The sequence below is a fragment of the Oncorhynchus kisutch genome, unplaced genomic scaffold (genome assembly GCF_002021735.2).
Source record: "Oncorhynchus kisutch isolate 150728-3 unplaced genomic scaffold, Okis_V2 Okis06b-Okis10b_hom, whole genome shotgun sequence".
Classification (NCBI taxonomy): Eukaryota; Metazoa; Chordata; class Actinopteri; order Salmoniformes; family Salmonidae; genus Oncorhynchus; species Oncorhynchus kisutch.
The window spans coordinates 8,383,161-8,400,286 of NW_022261983.1; the positions used below are offsets into that span (position 1 = coordinate 8,383,161).

General features: G+C 45.8%; 1 protein-coding gene across 4 annotated transcripts in view; it reads right to left on the reverse strand.

Moving 5' to 3' along the window:
* Nucleotides 1–1,741: 1,741 nt before the first annotated feature.
* rnf213a (ring finger protein 213a) overlaps nt 1,742–17,126 on the reverse strand; it is a 65,451-nt gene continuing 50,066 nt past the window's right edge. For 2 of the 4 annotated variants that reach the window (XM_031813778.1, XM_031813779.1), the window contains exons 62-67: nt 16,575–16,776; nt 15,563–15,640; nt 15,192–15,389; nt 10,931–11,020; nt 10,406–10,584; nt 1,742–3,283 (exon numbers count right to left, since the gene is read on the reverse strand). In XM_031813778.1, the coding sequence (XP_031669638.1) occupies nt 3,130–3,283; nt 10,406–10,584; nt 10,931–11,020; nt 15,192–15,389; nt 15,563–15,640; nt 16,575–16,776 (901 nt within the window). In that variant the 3' untranslated portion in view covers nt 1,742–3,129. Of the gene's footprint in view, nt 3,284–10,405; nt 10,585–10,930; nt 11,392–15,191; nt 15,390–15,562; nt 15,641–16,574; nt 16,777–17,126 lie in introns of those variants that run through there. The other 2 variants (XR_004206792.1, XM_031813781.1) reach the window with 2 other exon arrangements.

Here is a 17,126-nt window from a genome sequence, read left to right on the forward strand (position 1 = left end):
GTACAGTAGCAGCACAGCTTCTAAACCAGAGGTCAAACATTGTATGCCAGCAGCATACCACCCTGCATACCACTGCTGGCTTGCTTCTGAAGCTAAGCAGGGTTAGTCCTGCTTAGACCAGATGACCAGATTGACCAGATTGGACCAGATGCTGCTGGATGTAGTGTTGGAGGGCCAGTAGGAGGCACTCTTTCCACTGGTCTAAAAAATATCCCAATGCCCCAGGGCAGTGATTGGGGACACTGCCCTGTGTAGGGTGCTGTCTCTCGGATGGGACGTTAAACGGGTGTCCTGACTCTCTGAGGTCATTAAAGATCCCATGGCACTTATTGTAAGAGTAGGGGTGTTAACCCTGGTGTCCTGGCTAAATTCCCAATCTGACTGTCAAACCATCATGGGCACCTAATAATCCCCAGTTTACAATGGGCTCATTCATCCCCCTCCTCTCCCCTGTAACTATTCTCCAGGTCGTTGCTGTAAATGAGAATGTGTTCTCAGTCAACTTACCTGGTAAAATAACAAATAACATAAATTGCCAGACCTGACAGGAATGTTTGTCAGTTTATTTAGTTGATTAAATTGACAGTGTATTTTGTGTTATTTACATTGTTGTTTTTGGGAGGGGGGGGGGGGGGGGTAATCATAAAAGTTCTAATATTTATTGGTTCTCTTAATTTTTTATAAGAAATTAAATGGAATGAATTTGATATTGGTTGATATAAAATTGAACGTTTCCAGATGTTTGTGGGGTTCCTACTTAACAAGTTTGAATAACACTGATCTAATGTACGTATAACCAGAGGTAAACTGCCTTCTCCTGTTCATAATGAGGCTTATGGATTTAGTTCTAATTTCCTTTTTGTGTTTCCCATTTCTTCCTTTTCCATTATATTCTACTTATTGTTTCATTTCTGTTGTAATGTTGAGGTCAACCTGCAAGTAAGGATTTCATTGTACTGTCATGTTCTGACCTTTATTTCCTTTGTTTTGTATTTATTTAGTATGGTCAGGGTGTGAGTTGGGTGGGCAGTCTATGTTTGTTTTTCTATGATTTGGATTTCTATGTTTCGGCCTAGTATGGTTCTCAATCAGAGGCAGGTGTCATTAGTTGTCTCTGATTGAGAATCATACTTAGGTAGCCTGGGTTTCACTGTGTGTTTGTTCCTGTCTCTGTGTTTTGCACCAGATAGGGCTGTTTTTGGTTTTCCACGTTTATTGTTTTGTAGTGTTTGTGTTTATCTTTGTTTATTAAACATGAATCAATATAACCACGCTGCGTTTTGGTCCGCCTCTCCTTCACCACAAGAAAACCCTTACATGTACTGTGTTCACACCATGTATCCTGTGCATATAACAAATCATCTTTGATTTTAGATTTGACTTCAACTATCATAATCTAATAAATATAATTTATATTTACCCAAATGTGTGACTGCTCTGTGTGCTAAGTAAAGAAACAGAACAGAGTTGGTTGCCTGCATTTAGACTTTGGGCTGATGGAGACCACCTGGTCAGTAAAATAATGATGCTTGTTTTATCTTCTTTTCACTTATGTGTTACACATCACAAACAGATACATTTGATTATGACTCTCAAATATGGGACAGTCACTTTAAATGTTAATTTGCTACATCCACAGTCCTGAACCGAATGCTGTTCTTTGATCAAATGACTCATTTTTAACAGTCTTCAGTGGCGGCAAGAAAGACCATAAATTTACAACAATAAAATGACAACAAAGAAAGATTTGCTGAGAAGCAAACAATTTATTTTGTTTTAACATAATAATCACTGCATGTCATACTCTTCAGCAATGAAACACAGAAACAACGTTTGGTCCAACTTTAAGTTCAACAAGAAGAACTTAAAATACAAAATACAATGAGCATATTCTGTAAGGCAGTGATTATGTAAGGGGAAACTGTCATGCCATTTCTGACTAGATGATTGAAGATGAGTCCATTATGAAAGAACAAAACATATCACTTGAGGCAAAGCCATGTAAATAGATATCTACGGTGGCCCTAACGGACAAAGTGAATTATAAAACCTAATTTTCCATTGGGGACACCGTAGATATTAATAACAAGGTAGCTTCAGAAATGTGCAAACTCATTTCCCCCAATAGATAACATCACCTACGATAAATCTTGATTATTTTCTTGATTGTTGTTTGGTTGAGATAAAAATGTCAGCCCCCAGAGTTATAGCCCAACATCTCACCTAGTTGCATCCCTGAGTATAAGACCAATAGTCTAGGTATTTAGACTTCAGTCTTTCCCTCCACTACCACCACTACGTGATACAGAAATTCACATTGGAAAAGTGCACACAAGACCATCAGCAATCAAACATTTTGTACATCACAGGAGGTTGGTGGCACCTGAATTGGGGAGGAAGGGCTTGTGATAATGGCTGGAGAGGAATAGGTGGAATGGTACCAAATACATCAAACACATAGTTTCCATGTGTTTGATGCCCTTCCATTCGCTCCGTTCCAGACATTATGAGCCTTCCTCCCCTCAGCAGCCTCCACTGGATTTGCATATTTATCAACTAATGAAACAAATGGACAAATATTTGCTAACTACAACTTTCGTAACTTCCTCCCCTTCACTCATTGTACTCTTAGTACAAATCACAGTTGACTTTTTAGATACCAGAATGAAACAGTTTATAGGTATTGTACATGAGTAGAACCTGTCTGCTGGCACTTTGAAAGTGCATTTCCAAAAAGGCACTCATTTCATGTTCCCCTGTGTAAAACATATGCATCTATATCACATAAGTGTATTCTTAAACATGATTGTAAACATATCTGTGGCCCTTAAATACACTATACAGGGACTATAGTCTGTACAAAGTCTACATCTGAAATGGCACACCAACCTGGTCGGTCAAAAGTAGTGCACTACATTGGCGTGGAGTCTGGAGGTTGGAGCTTTGGCTATGCTCCCTTCCGTCTTGTCATTCCTCCAACATAGTCTGTCCCCCTGACTTCATACTGTCCTGTCTAAAAAACAATAAAAGTATGAAATAATGTTCGACTCTTCAGGAAGAAAAAGTAAGAATAGGGAGCCATGTGGGATGCAAACAAAGGCAGAGTAGAATCAGTTGTCTGTGGTTGAGCTATCTCTGGCTGCGCTCCTGTTTGAAGGCCACGGTGAACTTCCAGGCTTCTATGTACTGAGCCAGACTGATCTCTCCGGGGAACAACTCGTCCACGTCGTGGGGAACGTCAAGGTCTTTCCGCTCCATGTAGGACACCAGGGTGTCTTTCAGGCTGCAGGACAATGGAGGAGAGGATAATGGACACACGTTCCACTTTCCTGTGTGTGTGTGTAAGTTTTCCAGACAGTGTTAGTGATTTTTACTTTCATCAAACATGCCTCAAAAAGAGATGTTTGTGGCCCTCATGAAACACGTACAATACCAGTCAAAGTGTTAGTACACATACTCATTTCAAGGGTTTTTCTTTATTTTTACTATTTCTACATTGTTTAATAATAGTGAAGACGTCAAAACTATGAAATAACACATATGGAATCACATAGCAACCAAAAAAAGGTGTTAAACCAATCAAAATATATTTTATAGCAGCCACCCTTTGCAATGACAGCTTTGCATACTCTTGGCATTCTCTCAACCAGCTTCACGAGGTAGTCAACTGGAATTAATTTCAATTAACAAGTGTGCCTTGTTAACAGTTAATTTGTGGAATTTAATTCCTTCTTAATGCGTTTGAGCCAATCAGTTGTGACAAGGTAGGGGTGGTATACAGAAGATAGCCCTATTTGATAAAAGACCATATTATGGACTTGGTCAAATAAGCAACGAGAAACATCATTCAAATAAAGATTTTATTACAGTGAAATGCTTACCTTCGAGCCCCTGACCAACAATGCAGTTAAAAAATAAATAGGGATAAGAAATAAAAGTAATTAAAGAGCAGCAGTAAAATAACAATAGCAAGACTATGTATATACAGGGATATACAGGGGGGTACCGGTACAGAGTCAATGTGCGGGGGCACAGGTTAGTTGAGGTAATATGTACATGTAGGTAGAGTTATTAAAGTGATTAAGTATAGATGACAACAACGGAGAGTAGCAGCGGTGTAGAAGAGGGGACGGGGGGGTAATGCAGATAGTCTGGGTAGCCATTTCATTAGATGTTTGGGAGTCTTATGGCTTGGGGGTAGAAGCTGTTTAGAAGAGAGAACAGTCTATGACTAGGGTGGCTGGTGTCTTTGACCATTTTTAGGGCCTTCCTCTGACACCGGCTGGTATAGAGGTCCTGGATGGCAGGAAGCTTGGCCCCAGTGATATACTGGGCCATTTGCACTACCCCCTGTACTGTCTTGCGGTCGGAGACCGAGCAGTTGCCATACCAGGCAGTGATGCAACCGATGGTGCTCTCGATGGTGCAGCTGTAGAACCTTTTGAGGATCTGAGGACCCATGCAAAATCTTTTCAGTCTCCTGAGGGGGAATAGGTTATGTCGTGCCCTCTTCGCAACTGTCTTGGTGTGCTTGGACCATGTTAGTTTGCTGGTGATGTGGACACCACCCAACCTGCTCCACAACAGCCCCGTCAATGAGAATGGGGGTGTGCTCGGTCCTCTTTTTCCTGTAGTCCACAATCAACTCCTTTGTCTTGATCACATTGAGGGAGAGATTGTTGTCCTGGCACCACACGCCCAGGTCTCTGACCTCCTCCCTATAGGCTGTCTCGTCAATGTCGGTGATCAGGCCTACCACGGTTCTGTCACCGGAAAACTTAAAGATGGTGTTGGAGTCGTACAGTCATGAGTGAACAGGGAGTACATGAGGAGACTGAGCAAGTATCCCTGAGGGGCCCGTGTTGAGGATCAGGGTGGCGGATGTGTTGTTACCTACCCTTACTACCTGGGGGGGTCCCGTCTGGCAGTCCAGGATCCATTCGCAGAGGGAGTGGTTTAGTCCCAGGGTCATTAGCTTATTGATGAGCTTTGAGGGCACTATGATGTTGAACGCTGAGCTGTAGTCAATGAATAGCATTCTCACATAGGTGTTCCTTTGGTCCAGGTGGGAAAGGGCAGTGTGGAGTACAATAGAGATTGCATCATCTGTGGATCTGTTGGGGCGGTATGCAAATTGTAGTGGGTCTAGAGTTTCTTGGGTAATGGTGTTGATGGTGTAATGGTGTTGAGTCATGACCAGCCTTTCAAAGCACTTCATGGCTACAGACGTGAGTGCTACGGGTCGGTAGTCATTTAGGCCGGTTACCTTAGTGTTCTTGGGCACAGGGACCATGGTGGTCTGCTTAAAACATGGTGGTATTACAGAATCGGACAGGGAGAGGTTGGACATGTCAGTGAAGACACATGCCAGTTGGTCAGCGCATGCTCGCAGTACACGTCCTGGTAATCCATCTGGCCCTGCGGCCTTGTGAATGTTGACCTGTTTAAAAGGTCTTACTCACATCGGCTGCGGAGATCGTGATCACGCAGTCTTCTGGAACAGCTGGTGCCCTCATGCATGTTTCAGTGTTATTTACATCAAAACAAGCATAGATGTTGTTTAGCTCGTCTGGTAGGCTCGTGTCACTGGGCAGCTATCAGCTGTGCTTCCCTTTGTAGTTTGTAATGATTTGCAAGCCCTGCCACATCTGACGAGCATCATAACCAGTGTAGTACGATTAGATCTTAGTCCTGTATTTACGCTTAGCCTGTTTGATGGTTCGTTGGAGGGCATAGCAAGATTTCTTATATGCTTCCGGGTTAGAGTCCCGCTCCTTGAAAGCGGCAGATCTCGCCTTTAGCTCAGTGTGGTTGTTGCCCGTAATCCATGGCTTCTGGTTGAGGTATGTACTGTGGGGACGAAGTCATTGATTAACTTATTGATGACGCCAATGACTGATGTGGTGTACTCATCAATGCCATTGAAGGAATACCAGAACATATTCCAGTCTGTGCTAGCAAAACAGTCATATAGCTTAGCATCTGCTTCATCTGACCACTTTTTTATTGATCTAGTCACTGGTGCTTCCTGCTTGTAAGCAGGAATTAGGAGTATAGAAGTATTACTAAGACATGAAGGCCAGTCAATCCAGACAATTTTCACAAAAAAACATCTAGCGCTTTTGAAACTGTCTCTCAAGGAAGACCCAGAGTTACCTCTGCTGCAGAGGATAAGTTCATTACAGTTAACTGCACCTCAGAATGGAGCTCAAATAAATGCTTCAGAGTTCAAGTAACAGACACAGCTCAAAATCAAATGTTCAGAGGAGACTGTGTGAATCTGGCCTTCATGGTCGAATTGCTGCAAAGAAACCACTACTAAAGGAGTCCAATAATAAGAAGAGACGTGCTTGGGCCAAGAAACACAAGCAATGGACATTAGACCGGTGGAAATCTGTCCTTTGGTCCGAGGAGTCCAAATTTGAGATTTTTAGTTCCAATCGCTGTGTCTTTGTGAGATGCAGAGTAGGTGAACAGATGATCTCCCCATGTGTGGTTCCTACCGTGAAGAATGGAGGAGGAGATGTGATGGTGTGGGGGTGCTTTGCTGTTGACACTGTCTGTGATTTATTTAGAATTCAAGGCACACTTAACCAGCATGGCTACCACAGCATTCTGCAGCGATACGCCATCCCATCTGGTTTGCGCTTAGTTGGACAATCATTGTTTTTCAACAGAACAATGACCCAACACACCTCTAGGCTGTGTAAGGGCTATTTGACCAAGGAGGAGAGTGATGGAGTGCTGCATCAGATGATCTGGCCTCAACAATCACCCAACCTCAACCTTATTGAGATGGTTTGGGATGAGTTGGACAGCAGACTCTTTTTATGTATTATTTCTTACACTGTTAACCTAGGAAATCTTAAGTCTTATTACATACAGCCGAGAAGAACTATTGGATATAAGAGCAACGTCAACTTACCAACATTACGGCCAGGAATACGACTTTCCCGAAGCAGATCCTCTGTTTGGACCACCACCAGGACAATGGATCAGATCCCAGTAGGCGACCCAAAACAACGATGCCGCAGAAGTGCAGACGGAGCGGTCTTCTGGTCAGGCTCCGTAGACGGGCACATCGCTCACCGCTCCAGAGTATACTACTCACCAATGTCCAGTCTCAAGGTAGATAAAATCCTAGCAATGGTTGCCTTCCAGAGGGACATCAGAGATGGAAACATTCTCTGTTTCACGGAAACATGGCTCACGTTATCAGAGTCGGTACAGGTACCCGGTTTCTTCACGCATCACGCGGACAGAAACAAACATCTCTCTGGTAAGAAGAAGGGCGGAGGTGTATGCCTTATGATTAACGAATCGTGGTGTGATCATAACAACATACAGGAAGTTAAGTCCTTTTGTTCACCTGACCTAGAATTACAATCAAATGCCGACCGCATTATCTACCAAGAGAATTCTCTTCGATTATAATCACACCTGTGTATATCCCCCCCAAGCAGACACCTCAACGGCCCTGAAAGAACTTCATTGGACTCTATGTAAACTGGAAACCACATATCCTGAGGCTGCATTTGTTGTAGCTGGGGATTTTAACAAGGTTCATCTGAAAACAAGGCTCCCTAAATTTTATCAGCATATCGAATGTGCGACCTGGGCTGGCAAAATTCTGCATGAAAAGCCCTCCCTTGCCCTTCTTTCGGCAAATCTGACCACGACTTCATTTTGTTGCTCCCACCCTATAGACAGAAACGAAAACAGGAAACGCCCGTGCTCAGATCTGTTCAACGCTGGTCCGAACAATCTGATTCCACGATTCAAGATTGCTTTGATCCCGTGGACTGGGATATGTTCCGGATCGCCTCAGACAACAACATTGATGTATACGCTGATTCGGTGAGTGAGTTTATTAGCAAGTGTGGTGATGTTGTAACCACGGTGACTATTAAAACCTTCCCCAACCAGAAACCGTGGATTGATGGCAGCATTCGCGCAAAGCTGAACGCGCAAACCACTGCTTTTAATCATGGCAAGGCGACAGGAAACATGACCGAATACAAACAGTGTAGCTATTCCCTCCGCAAGGCAATCAAACAAGCTAAGAGTCAGTATAGAGAAAGTAGAGTCGCAATTCAAAGGCTCAGACACGAGACGTATGTGGCAGGGTCTATAGTCAATCACAGATTACAAAAAGAAAACCAGCCCCGTCGGGCACAACGACGTCTTGCTCCCAGACAAATTAAACAACTTTGAGGACAATACAGTGCCACTGACACGGCCCACTACCAAAACCTTCGGGCTCTCCTTCACCGCAGCCAACGTGAGTAAATAATTTAAACGTGTTAACCCTCGCAAGGCTGCAGGCCCAGACGGCATCCCTAGCCGCTTCCTCAGAGCATGCACAGACCAGCTGGCTGATATGTTTACGGACATATTCAATCAATCCCCATCTGCTGTTCCCACATGCTTCAAGAAGGCCACCATTGTTCCTGTTACCAAGAACGGTAAGGTATCTGAGCTAAATGACTATCGCCCGGTAGCATTCACTTCCGTCATCATGAAGTGCTTTGAGAGACTAGGCAAGGATCATATCACCTCCACCCTAACTGATACCCTAGACCCACTCCAATTTGCTTACAGCTCCAATAGGTCCACAGACGACGCAATCGCAATCACACTGCCCTAACCCATTGGAACAAGAGGAATACCTATGTAAGAATGCTGTTCATCGATTACAGCTCAGCATTTAACACCATAGTACCCTCCATACTCGTCATTAAGACCCTGGGTCTCGACCCTACCCTGTGCAACTGGGTCCTGGACTTTCTGACGGGCCGCCCCCAGGTGATGGGGGAAACATCTCCACCCCACTGATCCTCAACACCCGGGTCCCACAATGGTGCGTTCTCAGCCCTCTCTTGTACTCCCTGTTCACCCACGACTGCGTGGCCATGCACACCTCCAACTCAATCATCAAGTTTGTAGACAACACTACAGTGGTAGGCTTGATTACCAACAACGACGAGACGGCCTACAGGGAGGAGGTGAGTTCCCTCGGAGTGTGGTGTCAGGAAAATAACCTCTCACTCAACGTCAACCAAACAAAGGAGATGATCGTGGACTTCAGGAAACAGCAGAGGGAGCACCCCCTTATCCACATCGTCAGGATAGTAATGGAGAAGGTGGAAAGTTAAGTTCCTCTGCGTACACATCACAGACAAACTGAAATGGTCCACCCACACAGACAGCGTGGTGAAGAAGGCGCAACAGTGCCTCTTCAACCTCAGGAGGCTGAAGTAATTCGGCTTGTCACCAAAAACACTCACAAACTTTTACAGATGCACAATCGAGAGCATCCTGTCGGGCTGTATCACAGCCTGGTACGGCCACTGCTCCGCCCACAACCGTAATGTTCTACAGAGGGTCTGCACAACGCATCACCGGGGGCAAACTACCTGCCCTCCAGTACACCTACACCACCCGATGTCACAGGCAGGCCAAAAAGATCATCAAGGACAACAACCACCCGAGCCACTGCCTGTTCACCCCGCTGTCATCCAGAAGGCGAGGTCAGTACAGGTACAACAGCTGAAAAACAGCTTCTATCTCAAGGCCTTCAGACTGTTAAACAGCCATCACTAACAGTGAGTGGCTGCTGCCAACATACTGACTCAAATCTCTAGCTACTTTAGTAATTAAAAATAGGATGTAAGAAATGTATCACTAGTCACTTTAAACAATGCTACTTTATATAATGTTTACATACCCTACATTACTCATCTCATATATATACTGTACTCTATACCATCTACTGCATATTGCCTATGCTGTTGAGGCCATCGCTTATCCATATATTTGTATGTACATATTCTTATTCATTCCTTACACTTGTGTGTATAAGGTAGTTGATGTGAAATTGTTAGATTACTTGATAGATATTACTGCACGGTCGGAACTAGAAGCACAAGCATTTCGCTACACTCGCATTAACATCTGCTGACCATGTGTATGTGACCAACAAAATTTGATTTGACTAAAGGAAAAGCAGCCAACAAGTGCTCAGAATATGTGGGAACATATGTGGGAACTGTTGGAAAAGCATTCCAGATTAAGCTGGTTGAGAGAACACCAAGAGTGTGCAAACCAGTCATCAAGGCAAAGGGTGGATACTTTGAAAAATCAAAAAAATATTTTAATTAGTTTGACACTTTTTTTGGGTTACTGCGTGATTCCATATGTGTTATTTCATAGTTGTGTTGTAGAATGGAGAAAAAAAGAAGAATAATAAAAACCCTTGAATGAGTAGGTGTGTCCAAACTTTTGACTAGTACTTAAGACATGATGTTCATGTGACGTAAACAATACTACAATATCAAAAATGGAACCGCTAAGAGTGTCAAGAGAGACTACACCATGCCAGCTAGCTGTTATCCCCTTGGCTTACCCCCAGTCAGGCCTGTATGTGTCGGGGGCACGGGGGCTCTTCAGGACCAGCAGCAGAAACTCGTGCATCTCCAGCAGGAACGAGTCAGCGCTGCTCTTGGTGAAGAACGTAGTGAGTAGCCTCCGGTCTTCATCTCCCAGGGGATTCCTGTATTCCTCTGAGACCCCCACAAACGGGTCCTGAGGATGGGGAGGGTTAGAGAAGCTTTAATATACACTAGGGTGTAACATGACATTATGATCATTTTCTATTTAGCACATAATGCAAGTTAGTGTAACTAAGGTTAGTTTCAATTGATTATGTAAGTTAGTGTAACTAAGGTTAGTTTAAATTAATGTTGTAAGTTAGTACAACTTAAGTCACAATGTTACAACTTGATGAGTAATACAAGCACATCTCACCCACACAAACAGGAATCCAGACAAACAACAAATCCAGACAAACAACAAATCCAGACAAACAACTTCATAACCAAAATCATGGGAAGACTTGTATGGGTGAATGTGTGGTGTCTCGTCATCTTACCCTCTTGATGCGCAGCATGTTCTCAGACTTGAGTGAGGTGAGGAGCTGCCACAGGGCCACACAGTGTTTCAGACTACACCTGCTCAGGGCCTGCATGAGGACAACAGGACAACACAGTGACTCAGACTACACCTGCTCAGGGCCTGCATGAGGACAACAGGACAACACAGTGACTCAGACTACACCTGCTCAGGGCCTGCATGAGGACAACAGGACAACACAGTGACTCAGACTACACCTGCTCAGGGCCTGCATGAGGACAACAGGACAACACAGTGACTCAGACTACACCTGCTCAGGGCCTGCATGAGGACAACAGGACAACACAGTGACTCAGACTACACCTGCTCAGGGCCTGCATGAGGACAACAGGACAACACAGTGACTCAGACTACACCTGCTCAGGGCCTGCATGAGGACAACAGGACAACACAGTGACTCAGACTACACCTGCTCAGGGCAACATTGCACTGGATTTGTGCTAAAAAGGTTAGCATTTGAAACAGTGGCCAGGTAAACAAAACCAAATAATGCATTCCTGTCTTACCTTGTCAATAGACTGTGTTAATAGACAGGGTCAGGAAACCAACATGTCCTTTTGTAATTTGGGTGAACTATCCCTTAGTTTAATATAATCTCTAATCACATCAGAAAACATCAAATCACTGCTAATTGATTCTCTTGAAAGAGCTCACCTTACCGAGGGATGTGTTGTATTAACTTTCGGCTACAATTAATACCAAATTAGGCAAGACTGACTGATAATATGCTAGCTACAGTTGAAGTTGGAAGTTTACATACACTTAGGTTGGAGTCAATAAATCTCGTTTTTCAACCACTCCACACATTTCTTGTTAACAAACTATAGTTTTGGCAAGTTGGTTAGGACATCTACTTTGTGACACAAGTCTGTTAGGACATCTACTTTGTGACACAAGTCATTTTACCAACAACTGTTTCCTGACAGATTATTTCACTTATAATTCACTGCATCACAATTCCAGTGGGTCAGAAGTTTACATACACTAAGTTGACTGTGCCTTTAAACAGCTTGGAAAATTACAGAAAAATATGTCATGGCTTTAGAAGCTTCTGATAGGCTAATTGACATCATGGGAAAATCAAAAGAAAATCAGCCAAGAACTGGAGAAAAAAATTGTAGACCTCCACAAGTCTAGTTCATCCTTGGGAGCCATTTCCAAACGCCTGAGGTACCACGTTCATCTGTACAAACAATAGTACGCAAGTGTAAACACCATGGAACCACACAGCCGTCATACCGCTCAGGAAGGAGACTCATTCTGTCTGCTAGAGATGAGCATAATTTGGTGCGAAAAGTGCAAATCAATCCCAGAACAGCAGCAAATGACCTTGTGAAGAAGCTGGAGGAAACAGGTACAAAAGTATCTATATCCACAGTAAAACAAGTCCTATATCGACATAACCTGAAAGGCCGCTCAGCAAGGAAGAAGCCACTGCTCCAAAACCTCCATAAAAAAGCCAGTCTACGGTTTGCAACTGCACATGGGGACAAAGATTGTACTTTTTGGAGAAATATCCTCTGGTCTGATGAAACAAAAATAGAACTGTTTGGCCATAATGACCAACTTTATGTTTGGAGGAAAAAGGGGGAGGCATGCAAGCCAAAGAACCTTATCCCAACCGTGAAGCACGGTTTTGTGCACTTCACAAAATAAATGGCATGATGAGATAGGAAAATTGTATGGATATATTGAAGCAACATCTCAAGACATCAGTCAAGAAGTTAAAGCTTGGTCGCAAATGGGTCTTCCAAATGGACAATGACCTCATGCATACTTCCAAAGTTGTGGCAAAATGGCTTAAAGACAACAAAGTCAAGGTAGTGGAGTGGCCATCACAAAGCCCTGACCTCAAACCCATAGAAACTTTGTGGGCAGAACTGAAAAGAGCGTGTGCGAGCAAGGAGGCCTACAAACCTAACTTCGTAACACCAGCTCTGTCAGGAGGAATGGGCAAAAATGCACCCAACTTACTGTGGGAAGCTTGTGGAAGGCTACCCGAAACATTTGACCCAAGTTAAACTATTTAAAGGCAATGCTACCAAATACTAATTGAGTGTATGTAAACATCTGACCCACTGGGAATGTGATGAAAGAAATAAAAGCTGAAATAAATCATTCTCTATTATTCTGACATTTCACATCCTTAAAATAAAGTGGTGATCCTAACTGACCTAAAACAGGGAATTTTTACTGGGATTAAATGTCCGTAATTGTGAAAAACTGAGTTTAAATGTATTTGGCTAAGGTGTATGTAAACTTCCCACTTCAACTATACAACAAAATGCTGACGACAACAAGACATCAAATGAAGTCACTATGTTTCTCTTAACGGTATCCATCTGTTTACTGGTTCCTGTCAGGAAGCCAATGAGGAGCCAGCTCGATGGAGAGAGCAGTGAAACAATCAGGCTTTAGGCTCTCAGCTAGCTGCTTAACCAGAGGAAGAAACAGAGTGTAAGGCACAGATGTATGTTACTGCTGCACCCGGACAGTCTGTGGGCTCCGGACGGAGGAAGGGGACTGACCTTTAGGATGTGTGGGCCAGAGTGTAGGGCACAGAGGTATGTTACTGCTGCACCCGGACAGTCTGTGGGCTCCGGACGGAGGAAGGGGACTGACCTTTAGGATGTGTGGGCCAGAGTGTAGGGCACAGAGGTATGTTACTGCTGCACCCGGACAGTCTGTGGGCTCCGGACGGAGGAAGGGGACTGACCTTTAGGATGTGTGGGCCAGAGTGTAGGGCACAGAGGTATGTTACTGCTGCACCCGGACAGTCTGTGGGCTCCGGACGGAGGAAGGGGACTGACCTTTAGGATGTGTGGGCCAGAGTGTAGGGCACAGAGGTATGTTACTGCTGCACCCGGACAGTCTGTGGGCTCCGGACGGAGGAAGGGGGCTGACCTTTAGGATGTGCGGGCCAGAGTGTAGGGCACAGAGGTATGTTACTACTGCACCCGGACAGTCTGTGGGCTCCGGACGGAGGAAGGGGGCTGACCTTTAGGATGTGTGGGCCAGAGTGTAGGGCACAGAGGTATGTTACCGCTGCACCCGGACAGTCTGTGGGCTCCGGACGGAGGAAGGGGACTGACCTTTAGGATGTGTGGGCCAGAGTGTAGGGCATAGAGGTATGTTACTGCTGCACCCGGACAGTCTGTGGGCTCCGGACGGAGGAAGGGGGCTGACCTTTAGGATGTGTGGGCCAGAGTGTAGGGCACAGAGGTATGTTACTACTGCACCCGGACAGTCTATGGGCTCCGGACGGAGGAAGGGGGCTGACCTTTAGGATGTGTGGGCCAGAGTGTAGGGCACAGAGGTATGTTACCGCTGCACCCGGACAGTGTGTGGGCTCCGGACGGAGGAAGGGGGCTGACCTTTAGGATGTGTGGGCCAGAGTGTAGGGCACAGAGGTATGTTACCGCTGCACCCGGACTGTCTGTGGGCTCCGGACGGAGGAAGGGGGCTGACCTTTAGGATGTGTGGGCCAGAGTGTAGGGCACAGAGGTATGTTACTGCTGCACCCAGACAGTCTGTGGGCTCCGGACGGAGGAAGGGGGCTGACCTTTGGGATGTGTGGGCCAGAGTGTAGGGCACAGAGGTATGTTACTGCTGCACCCGGACAGTCTGTGGGCTCCGGACGGAGGAAGGGGACTGACCTTTAGGATGTGTGGGCCAGAGTGTAGGACACAGAGGTATGTTACTGCTGCACCCAGACAGTCTGTGGGCTCCGGACGGAGGAAGGGGGCTGACCTTTAGGATGTGTGGGCCAGAGTGTAGGGCACAGAGGTATGTTACCGCTGCACCCGGACTGTCTGTGGGCTCCGGACGGAGGAAGGGGGCTGACCTTTAGGATGTGTGGGCCAGAGTGTAGGACACAGAGGTATGTTACTGCTGCACCCAGACAGTCTGTGGGCTCCGGACGGAGGAAGGGGGCTGACCTTTAGGATGTGTGGGCCAGAGTGTAGGGCACAGAGGTATGTTACCGCTGCACCCGGACAGTCTGTGGGCTCCGGACGGAGGAAGGGGGCTGACCTTTAGGATGTGTGGGCCAGAGTGTAGGGCACAGAGGTATGTTACTGCTGCACCCGGACAGTCTGTGGGCTCCGGACGGAGGAAGGGGGCTGACCTTTAGGATGTGTGGGCCAGAGTGTAGGGCACAGAGGTATGTTACCGCTGCACCCGGACAGTCTGTGGGCTCCGGACGGAGGAAGGGGGCTGACCTTTAGGATGTGTGGGCCAGTCTGGTCTCCCATCTGCAGAACCTCCTCCAGGTAGCGCTCCAACTGCAGCTGGGGCTCGCCTCCCGTCATGGCCAGGAAGCCCAGAGCCACCTCCACGGTGGAGAGCGCCTCACACACCTCGCTGTATGACTGCAGCTCCCCGGCCAGCGCCGACAGGGTCAGGATGGGCAGGGGCTCCTGGGGACACAAAGGGAAATGACAGAGACGTGGACAAGGCATAGAACAGGGTCAACTCAACCTCATGCCAGGGTTGTGTTCCAAAATTGGATGTAGTGTATCAATACCAGATTTCCCCGTTCATATCATACTGTACCATGTGACAACATGTCACCAGAGTTATTGTGACTTACCTGTTGAACCTTTCCTTTCACATCCTTGAGGATGTTTTCATAATTGCGGTCGTGTCTGTTCACCAGGGTTGGGATTCCCTGTATGAGGCGGTAAGCAACACATAAAAACCTGTCTAATACACGGTCATATAGTAACTCTTGTCTTTACCTCAATATGGCTGCGTTTACACAGGCAGACACATTCAGATCTGTTTTACTCTAATTGGTCTTTTGACCAATCACATTAGATCTTTTTCAGAGCTGATATGACTGGTCAAAAGAACAATTAGTGAAAAAAAGATCAGAATGTGAAAACGCAGCTTGTGACAGCTAAGTGTTTCTGTAAAAAGGGAAATCTATACAGTTCTGGTCTAACCTCTACCGCAGACGTAGTTGCACCATTTAAGAGCATATTTCAAAAATGTATTTCATTGCATTTGTTATTGTTAGATGATTGCTAATGAACTTGGCGTTACCCTACGAGAGAGTTTGTCACATTAACAATGTACCCTGTGTGAATTTAAGTATGCTCCTTCTAATTCTCTCTCTCGGAGGAGGACCTGAGCCCTAGGACCATGCCTCAGGACTACCTGGCCTGATGACACCTTGCGTGTCCCTAGTCCACCTGGTCATGCTGCTGCTCCAGTTTTAACTGTTCTACCTGCAGCTATTATTTGACCATGCTGGTCATTTATGAACGTTCGAACATTTTGGCCATGTTCTGTTATAATCTCCACCCGGCACAGCCAGAAGAGGCCACCCCTCAGAGCCTGGTTCCTCTCTAGGTTTCTTCCTAGGTTCCGGCCTTTCTAGAGAGTTTTTCCTAGCCACCGTGCTTCTACACCTGCATTGCTTGCTGTTTGGGGTTTTAGGCTGGGTTTCTGTACAGCACTTTGACATCGGCTGATGTAAAAAGTGCTTTATAAATACATTTGAATGATTGATTGACCTTGCTGCAGCACAGGCATTTAGTAACTTTGTCGATGCCGAGAACTGTACATTTGACTGACCGAGTGCTGACAGACAGACTCACGTTGAGAGTGATGAGAGGCTTTCCCTGCAGGAAGCGGGCCAGGATCTGCTGCTGGATCTTGGGCAGGTCGTACTCATGCAGGGCCTCCTGGCCACGCTCCACACTGTACTGGCAGTTGGACAGAACCAAGGGCAGCAGATCCCTCTCCGGCTCGTAGCGGATCACGTGCAGGTCGCTCAGGTCCGCCGGGCTCACCGTGTAGCTGGGGGAGAGAAAGGGGAAGAGTGAACTAAACTGATGATATCAACCATGTCTGCTTCTGCTTTCTATCAGTTCAGCAGGGGTTCAGGGGTTCCCAACCAGGGGTACTTGGGAAGACTCAATAGACCATAGTCCTACTGGTAAAATGCACGAGGGGGTACTCTGGGCAGAGTAAAATTCAGTTGGTGGTATAGTAACCGAAAAAGGTTGGGAACCACTGGCCTTGCAGTTAAAAATGTTGGACCAATAACCAAAATGTCGCTGGTTTGAATCCCGAGCCGGCAAGGTGGAAAAATCTGCCATTTTGCCCTTGAGCAAGGCAGTTAACCCCTAACAACAACTGCTCCCTGG